The sequence below is a fragment of the Elephantulus edwardii genome, unplaced genomic scaffold (assembly GCF_000299155.1).
Source record: "Elephantulus edwardii isolate Elephantulus edwardi_28Jun2011 unplaced genomic scaffold, EleEdw1.0 scaffold00259, whole genome shotgun sequence".
Lineage (NCBI taxonomy): Eukaryota > Metazoa > Chordata > Mammalia > Macroscelidea > Macroscelididae > Elephantulus > Elephantulus edwardii.
This window is the reverse complement of record NW_006400009.1, coordinates 4008420-4021097: the sequence shown is the minus strand read 5'-3', so window position 1 is coordinate 4021097 and position 12678 is coordinate 4008420. Positions and strand designations below refer to the sequence as shown.

Genomic DNA, 12678 nt, shown 5'->3' with positions numbered 1-12678 from the left:
TGCCCCAATAATTTTGGCCATTCTCTGGTCTTTTCTTTTCCCTCTAGATCCCAGTTGTTAAAAGAGAGAAAAATTTAAACAAATATATACCAAATAATTTTGAACAATATAATATTTTAAGTTTAAGGCTAGAAATATTAACAATATGATCCTTTCCATCCCAGAGATACATGTTCCACTGCAGTTCCTATTTTCCATAAGTGGTTTTGGTAAGAAGAATATTGTAAATGTGGATACAGTTCCACTATTCCTCCTCTATGCCATGATATAGTGTTATTAGCATGAGCAGTTATAAATCCATTGCCTCCTTACTCTAACTTAATTTTTTTTGAACTTAAATTTATTCCTAATTTTTGTAAAAATTTACAGAGGCTTTGGATTTCCATTCATTCATTGTTGCACATTTCTCCCCTCACAAGCCTCCCCACAGAACACTACCCTCTTGGAAAAGTATAAGAAAAATTCTTTCATTGTTTTACAAACCCTCCCCCAGGTCCACTCCACCATGTAGCCATCGCTCTAGACTCCTGTCATGACAGAAACACCTAATCATATATCCCTTTTAAACAGTTTTCTCCCTTATCTGTTTCAGTGCAGAATACATTATTGAACCCATCTTTTTCAGTCTCTCTCCAGCCCCAAGGCCAGTCCCGTTCTACAACAGTGGCACCATGCTATATTTGTCCTTTTGTGACTGGGATACTTCACTCAGCATGATGTTCTCCAGAGTCAACCATTTTGAATAATATTGCATGAGTTCCTTGTTTTTCATTGCAGCATAGTATTCCATTGTGTGAATATATCACAGCTTCTCTATGCATTCGTTTGTTGATGGGCACTTAGGTTGTTTCCTACTCCTTGCTATTGTGAACAAAACTGCAATAAACATGGGTGTACATATATCTTCTTCAATGTCAGTTATGGTGTCTTCGGGGTATATTCCCAGTATTGGAATTGCTGGGTTAAATGGTATCTCTGTTTGCATCTTTTTGAGAAAGCACCATACCGCCTTCCACAGGGGTTGCTCCATTTTACACTTACACCAACAGTGAATAAGGGTTCCAGTTTCTCCACAATCTTGCCAGCATTTGTTGCTTGCTCTTCTGTTAAATTTTGCTAGTCTTACTGGGGTGAGATGACATCTCATAGTTGTTTTATGAAGCAGCATTATTAAGATACTGCTAAATGATGATTTTCTAATATAGCCCTCTTGTCACTCTTAATAGTCAGTACTTGATATTCTCTTCTAAATAAGAATCTTCTCATTTATTTATCTTTTTATTCAGTATATGCTCATGAATTTTTTTTTTTAATTATAATTCATTGTTGTTGTGTATGTAGAGTCGGAATCAACGCATAGCTGACCTACTGACTGGGTATTAGAGGTTAATCACACAGGAGGAGATTACCCATCCTTCTTCATGGAGCATCTGGTGTATTTGAACTGCATGCCTTCAGTATTGTAGTGCAGCTACTTCACACTAGGCCACATAATTCACTACTGCACCTAATTTTGTTTGTTGTCCAAGATTTTGCCAGTGAAAATCCCTTAATAGTTAATTAAACACACCACCACCACCACCACCACAAAAAAAAAAATAAATTAAACTTAGTACTCAAAAGCACATGACATTTTGGCTGGACGTGTTCCTCAAGGGCATAAATAGTCTACTAATTTTAAAATGTCCTTTAGAATGAAAGCTATGGGGAAAGAAATAGACCCATTTGTTGGTTTTCTCTTACAGTCTGGAGAAAAGAAGAAGGATGATGAAACAGTTGATAGCCTAGGTATGAAGTTCTTTCTCTTAACCTTTTGGGATGAAGCATGGGTAACAAACTGAAATTACTATAGGAGCGAGGTAGACAGTATAAATGGGTGAAATGGGCTGAGAAGGGCTTTCCAGACTGCAGATTACTTGAGTCATCTCAGCTCTGTCATAAGACAGCTAACTGTCTTACAGGAATGTGGGCCTGGTGTTATTAGGGCTTTCACCCCTTAGTCCTACCCTATACTCCCCACAGGTTGAAGTTGGGGATTCAGATTTGCTGTTGTAACTTCAGTTTTTAAAATGTTGATAACTAAATTAAGACTTTGTTTAAAATTATGTGAGCCAGCGAAATAGAACTACAGTTTGTGATGTCTGGAATAAAAGAAAGTGTTTTGTGTAAGCTATTATTGGCCACCTCTGAGTGTTTGTTAGAGGTTCTAAATATAGCTTTGGTTGATGCTAACGGGACAGTTGAGGTGCATGAACCTTCTCTTAAGTAAGAGATTCTTTTTTTCACCTAGGTCCCCTGGAGAAAGGACAAGTGAAGAATGAAGCTCTTAGAGAACTCAGAGTGGAGCTCAGCAAAAAGCATCAGGCTCGGGAACTTGATGGATTTGGCCTTTATTTGTAAGTGTTAAAATTGTTTGGGATGTTCTATGACACATTCTCCTGAGCAGGAGATGTTATAAAATATTAATTTCACCTGAAATGGTTTCTTTCCCAGGTATGGTGTGGTGCTTCGAAAACTGGATTTGGTGAAAGAGGCCATTGATGTGTTTGTGGAGGCTACTCATGTTTTGCCTTTACATTGGGGAGCCTGGCTGGAACTCTGTAACCTGATCACAGACAAAGAGATGGTAAATTGACATGCGTTAAGTGAAAAAATCTCTGGTCCAGATTTTGTGAAATTCTGTATTAAGGAGGGCTGGAAAATAGTTTTGTTAAAACTTTGACTATAAATTAGCATTCTGCTGCTTCTCCAGTCTGTTTGACTGTTGGGCAAATTTGGTCTTCATTTGAAAGTCTAACTCCAACTCATATTCAGTGGCTGCTACTGAATTTGCATTATTGAATTAACAATTTGCATTAATATTGTATAGAATATTTTTATATTGATGATCTTACATTTAAGTTTTACTATAACTTATTTCATTGATTAAATGCTATTATAATTCCTTCATTAATTCTAAAGATGCTCTAGAAGAGATTTCTTTGAGACTAAAGATTGTATTAAAAACATTTTTCAAGTCCTTTCCAAGCTGTTAAGATTGTTGTTGTTTTATATTGTTGAGTCAGAACTGACCCATAGCTGACCCTCCAGTGGGTTTTGAGAGACAGTAATCACACAGGATATTACTTATATAGTTCAATAATTTCTGCACTCTGTCAGATCACCTTTCTTTGGAATGGGAACAAATATAGATCTCTTCCAGTCAGTTGGCTGGGTGGTTGCCCTCCAGATTTCTTGGCACAACTTGGTGAGCACATTTAGGACAGCATCTGTTTGTTGAAATATATCAATTGGTGTGCTGTCAATTCCTGGGGCCTTGTTTTTTGCCAATATTTTCAGAGCAGCTTGAACTTCTTCCTTTATCACCACAGGCTCTTGCTCATACGTTGTTTCATGAAATTCTTCTGTATCCGCCAATTCCTTTTGGTACAATGACTCTGTATACTCTTCCATCTTCTTTTAATACTTCTTCCTGGATTATTTAATACTCTGCCTAAAGCATCCTTAAATATTGCAACTCTAGGCTTGATTTTGTTCTTCAGTTCCTTTGACTGGAACAACACATCAACAGAGAACTTCCAGAAATGGAGGCTGGATTTAGAAGAGGCCATGGTACTAGGGATGTTGTAGCTAATGTTAGATGGATCTTGGCTGAAAGCAGGGAGTACCAGAGGAGTGTATATCTGTGTTTCATTGACTATACAAAGGTGTTTGGCTTTGTGGACCACAACAGACTGTGGATAACTCTGAGAAGTATGGGAATCCCAGAACACCTGATTGTGCTTATGCGAAACCTATACTTGAACTAGGAGGCAATCGTCAGAACATAACAAGGGAACACTGGTGGTGTTATTATGTGCTATCTACTCTATGTACAACAGCCCTGAAACCTGCTGTATCCTGTGCCAACTTTATTGTCTCTGACACACCTACCCTTACAGTGATAGCACTGTACCAATCCAGTTCTTCAGTGGTCTCCCTCTCTTTCTCTGTCCCTTCACCCTTCCAAACATGATGTCCCTCTTCAAGGACCAGTCCTTCCTTGCAACATGTCCAAAGTGTGTCAGACGCAGCTTCAGAATCCTTGCCTCCAAGGAGCAGGCTGGCATCCCTTTCTCTAGCACGAACCTGTTTGTTCTTCTGGCAGTCCATGGTATATTCAACACTCTTCTCCAGCACCACAGCTCAAAGGCATCAATTCTCTTTCTATCATCCCTAGCCATAGTCAAGGTCTCTGACACGTAGAAAGCAATTGTGAAGACTGTGGCCTGGATCAGGGGCACCTTAGTCTCTGGACTGGTATCATTGCTCTTCAGTACTCTGCAGAGGTCTCTGATAGCTGACTGTCCCAATGCAATTCATTTCTTGATTTCCTGGCTGCTGATACCAAGAGTGTTGATTGTGGAGCCAAGCAAACTAAAGCTGTTTCCAGTCCCAATCTCTTCACAGTTGATCATGATGCTGCCAGTTGGCCCAGTGATGAGAATCTTTGTTTTCTTGATGTTAAGCTTCAATCCATTTTGAAGGCCTCAATCCTTGATCTTCTGCAACAAGTGCTTCAGGTCCTCGTCAGTTTCAGCAAGCAGGGTTGTATCATCTGCATATCGCAGGTTGTTGATGAACGTTACTCTAGTGCTGATACCACATTCCTCCTCATAAAGCCCAGCCTCCTGGATGATCTGTTCTGCATATAGATTGAAAAGGTATGGAGACAGAATACATTTCTGGTGTACACCATTCCTGAAAGGAACACTGCATGGTTCAAAATTGGGAAGGTGTACGGCAGGGATGTGTCCTATCCCCATACTTTTTCAATTTATATGTTAATTGTTATGTGACGTCAAGTCTCCTGTGAATCACAGCGACTCCATATACAACAGCCCTAAACCCTGCTCTATCCTGTGCCAACCTCACTGTCTCTGACACACCGATTACCCCAGTCACTGAATCAATTAATCTCATTGAGGGTCCTCTTGTCCTGCACTGTCCCTCCACCCTCCCAAGCATGACGTCCCTCTCCAAGGATTGGTCCCTCCTTGCAACATGTCCAAAATATGTCAGATGAAACTTCAGAATCCTTACCTCCAAAGAGCAGGCAGGTTTAACCCTCTCTAGGATGAACCTGTTCGTTCTCTTAGCAGTCCATGGTATAGTCAGTACTCTTCTTCAGCACCACAGCTCAAAAGCATCAATTCTTCATGTGTCATCCCTAGTCATTTTCCAGCTCTCTGACGCAAAGCAAGTGATTGCTAACACCATGGCCTGTATCAGGCACACGTTAGTCTCCAGAATGACATCATTGCTCTTCAGTACTTTGGAGAGGTCCCTAACAGCAGACTTTCCCATCGCAGTACATCTTTTAATTTCCTGGCTGCTGGTGCCAAGAGTGTTGATTGTGGAGCCAAGGAAACTAAAGCTATTAACAATCTCAATCTCTTCACCATTTATCCTGATGCTACCAATTGGCTCAGTGGTGAGAATCTTTGTTTTCTTGATATTGAGCCTCAATCCAAATTGAAGGCTGCAGTCTTTGACCTTCTACAGCAAGCCCTTCAGGTCCTCTCCAGTTTCAGCAAGCATGGTTGTGTCATCTGAACAATGGAGATAGTTGATGACTCTTCCTCCAACCCTGATGCGACATTTCTCCTCATACAGCCCAGCCTCCTTAATAATCTCTTATGCATATAGATTGAAAAAGTATGGAAATAGAACACATCCCTCACATACACCCCTCCCAGTTTTGAATCATACAGTGTTTTTTTGCACTGTTCTGACAACTGCTTCCTGTTCCAAGTATAGTTTTTGCATTAGTACGATCAAGTGTTCTGGCATTCCCATTCTTCTCAGAGTTAGCCACAGTTTGTTGTGATCCCTACAGTCAAACAACTTTGTGTATTCAATGAAGCACGGATAGACATTCCTCTGATACTCCCTCCTTTCAGCCAAGATCCATCTAACATTAGCTACAATATCCCTAGTACCACAACCCCTTCTAAATCCAGCCTGCACTTCTGGCAGTTCTCTATTGATGTGCTGTTCCAGTCCTTTCTGGATAATCTTCAGCAGAATCTTGCTTGCATGTGATATTAATGATATTGTTTGATAACATCCACACTGTTGGATCACGTTTCTTTGTTATGGAAACAAATATAGATCTCTTCTAGTAAGTTGGCCACGTGGTTGTCCTCCAGATTTCTTGACACAACTTGGTGATCACATCTAGGGCAGCATATGTTAGTTGAAATACGTCAGTTGGTATACCATCAATTCCTGGGGCCTTATTTTTTTTTTCAGAACAGATTATCCAGGAGGCTGGGCTCTATGAGGAGAAAAGTGGCATCAGGATTGGAGGAACACTCATCAACAATCTGTGTTATGCAGATGTTACAACCCTGCTTGCTGAAACTGAGGAGGACCTGAAGCACTTGTTGCAGAAGGTCAAGTACTGCAGCCTTCAATATGGATTGAGGCTCAATATCAAGAAAACAAAGATTCTCACCACTGAGCCAATTGACAGCATCATGGTAGACGATGAAGAGACTGAGATTATAAACAGCTTTAGTTTGCTTGGCTCCACAATCAACACTCTTGGCACCAGCAGCCAGGAAACTAAAAGACATATTTCGTTGGGAAAGTCTGCTGTTGGAGATCTCTCCAAAGTACTGAAGAGCAGTGATCTCAGTCTGCAGACTAACGTGTGTCTCATACAGGCCAGGGTCTTTGCAGTCACTTGCTATGCATCAGAGAACTGGACAATGACTAGGGATGATAGAAGAAGTGATGCCTTTGAGCTGTGGTGCTGAAGAAGAGTACTGAATATACCATGGACTGCTAAGAGAATGAACAGGTTCATCCTAGGGAGGGTTAAACCAGGCTACTCCTTGGAGGCGAGGATTCTGAAGCTTCATGTGACATAATTTGGACATGTTGCAAGGAGGGACCAGTCCTTGGAAAGGGACATCATGCTTTTGAAGGTGGAGGGACAGCACAGGAAGGGAATACCATCAATGAGACAGATTGATTCAGTGACTGGGTTAATGGGGGTAGGTGTGTTAGAGACAATAAGATTGGCACAGGATAGAGCAGGGTATAGGGCTGTTGTATATAGGATTGTTATGAGTTGTAGGCTACTCAGTGGCCCATAATAACCACCACTGCAACAATCAGACAGGAAGAGATTGCCCATCTTCCTGTTGAGCAGCTAGTGGACTTGAACTGCATGCCTTGAGAACTCCAGCCCAGCCTCTTGGCACTATGCCACAAGAGCAACAACTATTAAGATTATGTGTATAAATATGGAGATTTTTAAAAAAAAAATGCAATTGTTAGGGAGCTCTGGTGGCCTAGTGGCAAGAAGCTTCACTGCAGTTCCAGAGGTGTGTGGTTCAAATCCACCAGATACTCTGCTGGAGGAGGAGCAATCTCCTGTACCAGTCAGATTTGATTTGACGGTACACACACACACACACACACACACACACACACACACACACACACAATATAAAAAAATGCAATTGTTTTATAATCTTTAGTCAATAAGATTTTTTTATTTTATAAGAAATTTTTATTATACTAGTGGTAAGAAGATTTCCTCTTTAAACAAAATAGAGCATTGAGATAAGGTCAATGTGAAAGCCAGATTTGACAAGACTGGCTTGTTTTGTTGAGTCTTGCAAATTTTCTGTCTTTGAACTTATACATTTTATTGGAAAATACTTGAGTTTACTTTTCTGACATATTTTTGCCATTCAGCAGATTCCAGCCTTTGCAGGTTTTACAAGTATCTGTAATTCTTTTTTGTTTTGTTATGATTTGAGTTAAAGTCTACAAAGCTAGTTTTCTGTTCAACCACTGTGGTGGCTGGTGGCCTAGTGGTAAGAAGCTGCACTGCAGTCCCAAAGGCAGGTGGTTTGACTCTACCAGCTGCTCCATGGAAGAAGGATGGGCAGTCTCCTCTGTGTGATATGCTGTCTCTGAAAAACCACTGGAGGGTCAGCTATGGATCCCACTTGACAGCAAACAGCATCAACATTCAACCACTCATATACTTTTTAATGATATTATAGTAGGACAGTGTAACCATACTCTTCCCACTTTCTCCTAGTGATTCTTTCTTCCATTAATCCTCTCTTCTACTCTTTCATGCCTTTGAGTTTTATCGCTGGGCAAAGCTGCTCTTTTGACCTTATGTAATTGAATACTCTAAGGAGGGAGTGCTTCCCTCACATTACTGTTCATATTATAGATCTGTCTGTTGTTTGACTTTGTCTGTTGTTGGTTAAATGATGAAGCTAAGTTTTTTCCATTTTCCAAGGGTTTCTAAAGGCCCTAGAGGTTCCATATGTCTGAATTAGACCAGTAATCCTTGCTGTTTTTATGCTTTTAAAAGTTTTGCTCCCCCATTGTTGGCTCAGTCCAGCCAGGCCCGTTGTAATACTCTGAGAGCAGTCGGCAGTGACAGCTTAGCACTGTCTAGTTCTGGTTTCAGGTTTTTGGTGTTTGAGGGTCCTTGGTGTATTAGTCCTTTGGCCTGATTGTTTTTATGCATCTTTGTTTTTCTTTCTCTTCTTTGTTTCAGATTGGGAAAGATCAAGAGTTATACTTTAGGTGGCCGCTCACTATTCACTAAAGTAGGATGTAGAACGTTGTCCTTGTGGACATTTTGTGATTTTACCTTGTTTTCCCTGAGACTGGTCTCAAAAGGGAGTTCTGTTGGGCCAACCCATAGAGAGTTGCATTGTTAACCCAAAGGCCTGGTTGCTCTGATGGTTGAAATCCGAGAGAGAAAGATGGGCAGTCTCTTTCTGTGTGGTTTACAGCCTCAGAGACCCAGTAGAGGATCAACTATGAGTCAGTTTTAACTTCATGGCAATGAGTATGAGTAAGTGATGGTCCTATGGCCCTAGGACCAGGAATTTATTCCTCAGTATGATGGTTTGTGATAAGAAGTTTATATAACTTTGCCCCTTTTTAGCTCTGCTGTGTACATAGATATATACTCATATGAATGTGGAAATATCACCTGCCAAATCTATATATGATCTTTAACCTGTTCATATCTGTTTATCTTGCTGGACTGCATATATATCTTCTTGTAGATTATTAATGTTACTGCACAATTATGTGTTTTTGTATGTTGATGAATTTGTTTCTTTAGTTATGTATGGTTGGTTTGCTTTCTACACTTACACAGTATTTACTTTTGTTCATTGTGTTTCTTATGGTCCTTTCCATGTCTTTCATTTGTGGGGGATATTGTGTTGATTGTTCCCTTATATATTGCCTTTCACTTTACTAATTTTTTTTTACTTTTTAAAAATTTTAATAATTTTAATGAACATTTACAGAGATTTTGGATTTCCGTTCATTCATTGCTGCACTTCTTTCCCCACCCCCCCCCGCACCCATCCCACCACCCCAAGTACATTTATTCCACTATGCAACTTTAATTGTGGACTCTTGTGATAACCATAATACCCTATCATACATCGCTTTTAAATTATTCTGTTTCCATGCAGTATACACAATTTATCCAGTTTTTCTCAGTCTTACCCCAACCCTGATATCAGTCCCATTTTACAGCAGTGGCATCATGCAATATTTGTCCTTTTGTGACTGAAATATTTCACTCAGCATAATGTCCTCCCGTCTCACCCATTTTGAATAATATTGCATGAGTTCCTTGTTTTTCAATGCAGCATAGTATTCCATTGTGTGAATATATCACAGCTTCTCTATCCATTTGTTGATGGGCACCTGGGTTGTTTCCAACTCCTTGCTATTGTGAACAAAGCCGTGATAATCATGGGTGTGCATATATCTGCTTGGATGTCAGTTATGGTCTCTTTGGGGTATATTCCCAGTATTGGAATTGCTGGGTCAAATGGTATCTCTATTTGCAACTTTTTGAGAAAGCGCCATACCACCTTCCACAGTAGTTGCAACATTTTACACTCCCACCAACAGTGAGTAAGGTTTCCAGTTTCTCCACAACCTTGACAGCATTTGTTGCTTGCTGTTCTGTTAAATTTTGCTAGTCTTACCATTGTGACATGATATCTCATAGTTGTTCACTTTACTAATTGTAATATGTGTCTTAAAGCCTGCTGAAGAGTCAGCTATGGTTTAGTTCTGACTGAACAGCAATGAGGAAGTATTCTCTACTGATTTTTACTCCCCTCTGCCTCTCTTCTCGTCCCTGCTAATGGTCCAAGAATGTTCCTTTATCTATTAATATAATCTTCAGTAATTTTATAACTCATTATTAGAGCACATTGTCTAGTTTCTTTTGCTGTTCTTCAGTAGTTAGGGATGTGACAACACACTTCCTTTTGTTAGTTCTGTAAATCTGAGGGCTGGTTGATTCCCTGGATAATGACACTTGCTAATAACAGCTAATCTTGTTTGTGAAATGTTATCTTGATTTACTTGCATTTACCTATCACTACTTGCCTGTTAGACTTTTATGGAAAGCCTTGTTGCATGACTGAACTAAAAAACCAAGTTTCTTATGTTGCTTACCAAATTCTCATTCTTCTGAACTTGATAGACTTTTTCCAGGAGTGTCATTATTTCTTAAGTATTCTCACCGCAGAGTCGTATTTGTATCTTCCCTTTCTCTTACCTCTTTTTATTTACATGATCACAAGATATTACCATGGTTACTTTCTAGTATGCATCTCTTTCCCTTTGTTTCCTCTAGGGCTTTTTGTTAAGTTTCTGTTGAACTTCCCCATTTTTACACTGCCATTTACAAACCATCTGTATCCTTTTTTCAAACTTATTCTTAAAACATCCTGTAATCATGCCCTTCTCTTTCCAAAAGTTAGTATTGGTTTTGTATTGTGTCCCATTTTCACTTGGACTATGGAACTCATCCTACTTGTTTAGTCTATTTTCCTGTTACTTCTTAGCATATGTTGTTGTTGTTGTTATGTGCCAGCAAGTCGCCTGCAACTCATAGTGACCCTCTGAAGTCTGCCCTGTCCTGAGCCAGTCTCACTGACTCATACTCTCTTTACCCCAGTTACTGTATCAATCAATCTCATCTGGGTCTTCACCTCCTTCGCTGTCCCTTCAACATTCCAAGAATGATGTCCTTCTCTAAGGACCAGTCCCTCTGGCACTTGCCCAAAGTTTGTGAGACAGAGCTTCAAAATCCTAGCCTCCAAGGAGAAAAACTTGGTTTCACCCTCTCAGCACATAGTCTCCCCTTAAGCCAGGCTCATAGTTTGTCATCACGCTTTACACACACCTCTGCTCCTTTAGCCTCACTTTATGATGTTGTCCTCCCCAAGAATATTGTCTTCTTTTTCTCCCTTCCTTTTGTTTCATTCAAATTATATCTATTCTCTCAGATTCGTCTTAAATCCCAGTCTTTTCTTAGAAGTCTTCTCATACCAGCCCATGTTCCATTTTGTGCTTTTTAATTTATATCACTCAATTTTATCAGTTAATTGAACTGTCCTGTGTTTGTGGCTAGATGTTCTAATACACTTTGGATGGAAATTCCTTGAAACAATCCATGTAGTTCCTTGTTGTTTATTTACTAGAGATGTCAAAGTATATTAAGTGTATCCCTCTTTTTTCTACTGGCAGTTGAAGTTCCTGTCTTTGCCTGACACCTGGATGAAGGAGTTTTTTCTGGCTCACATATATACAGAATTGCAGTTAATAGAAGAAGCCCTGCAGAAGTATCAGAATCTCATTGATGTGGGGTTTTCTAAGAGCTCATATATTGTATCCCAAATTGCAGTTGCCTATCACAATATCAGAGGTGAGTGAATAAGGCAGTGAAATCCTATCAACTCCCTAAAAGGTACACTGTGTAATTTTTAAACTTTATCTCCTTTCTGCAGATATTGATAAAGCCCTCTCTATTTTTAATGAGTTAAGAAAGCAAGATCCTTACAGAATTGAAAATATGGATACATTTTCCAACCTTCTTTATGTGAGGGTGAGCTGATGCTTTTGTTTAGACTTGACTCAGTCTTTTTTGTTTGTTTGTTTTATTGGTTTTGTGTTGATTTCTGACCTTGTTGCATTAGTTACAAGAAAAATAATTTGGGGTGTTCCTTTTCTAATTTCCTTCCCCATTCTCTGTGGTGATTTTAGTGAAAGAGAATAGGTTCCTTTTTTATTCTTAGATCTCTTTTGTTTTTTCTTCCAGAGCATGAAATCGGAGTTGAGTTATTTGGCTCACAACCTCTGTGAGATTGATAAATACAGGGTAGAAACTTGCTGTGTAATTGGTAAGAGTTACTACATTTGTTTTATAACTCATAATGTAAAAAGTAGCAGTAATAAGAGTGTGAAAGGTAACAAAATTATATGCCATAGAACACTCCTACACCCAAAATTGTTTGGTGAGCATGACTCTAATGTATTTCTCGTGAACATGACTTTAATGTATTTCCTGTGATAAAAAGGAGCCCTGGTAGTCCTATAATTAAGCATTGGTCTGCTAACAGAAAGGTCCACAGTTACTAGCCACTGACTGTGTGGAGAAAGATGAGGTATCTTTTTCTCTGTAGATTACAGCCTCTGAAATCTTATGCGACAATTCTTCTTTATTCTGTACATTTTTTTCCCCCTATAATTATATTTTATTAATTTTCATAAACATTTTCAGAGATTTTGGGTTTCCATTCATTCATTGTTGCACTATTCTCTCTACCC

At 39.4% G+C, this 12678-nt stretch overlaps 1 protein-coding gene across 1 annotated transcript in view; it reads left to right on the top strand.

Moving 5' to 3' along the window:
• The window catches only part of CDC23 (cell division cycle 23), a 60550-nt gene that overhangs the window by 21088 nt on the left and 26784 nt on the right, over nucleotides 1–12678 (top strand). Inside the window, exons 4-9 of the mRNA XM_006899506.1 lie at nucleotides 1746–1788; nucleotides 2291–2396; nucleotides 2494–2626; nucleotides 11599–11776; nucleotides 11859–11956; nucleotides 12170–12251. Of these exons, the coding sequence (XP_006899568.1) occupies nucleotides 1746–1788; nucleotides 2291–2396; nucleotides 2494–2626; nucleotides 11599–11776; nucleotides 11859–11956; nucleotides 12170–12251 (640 nt within the window). The remainder of the gene's footprint in view (nucleotides 1–1745; nucleotides 1789–2290; nucleotides 2397–2493; nucleotides 2627–11598; nucleotides 11777–11858; nucleotides 11957–12169; nucleotides 12252–12678) is intronic.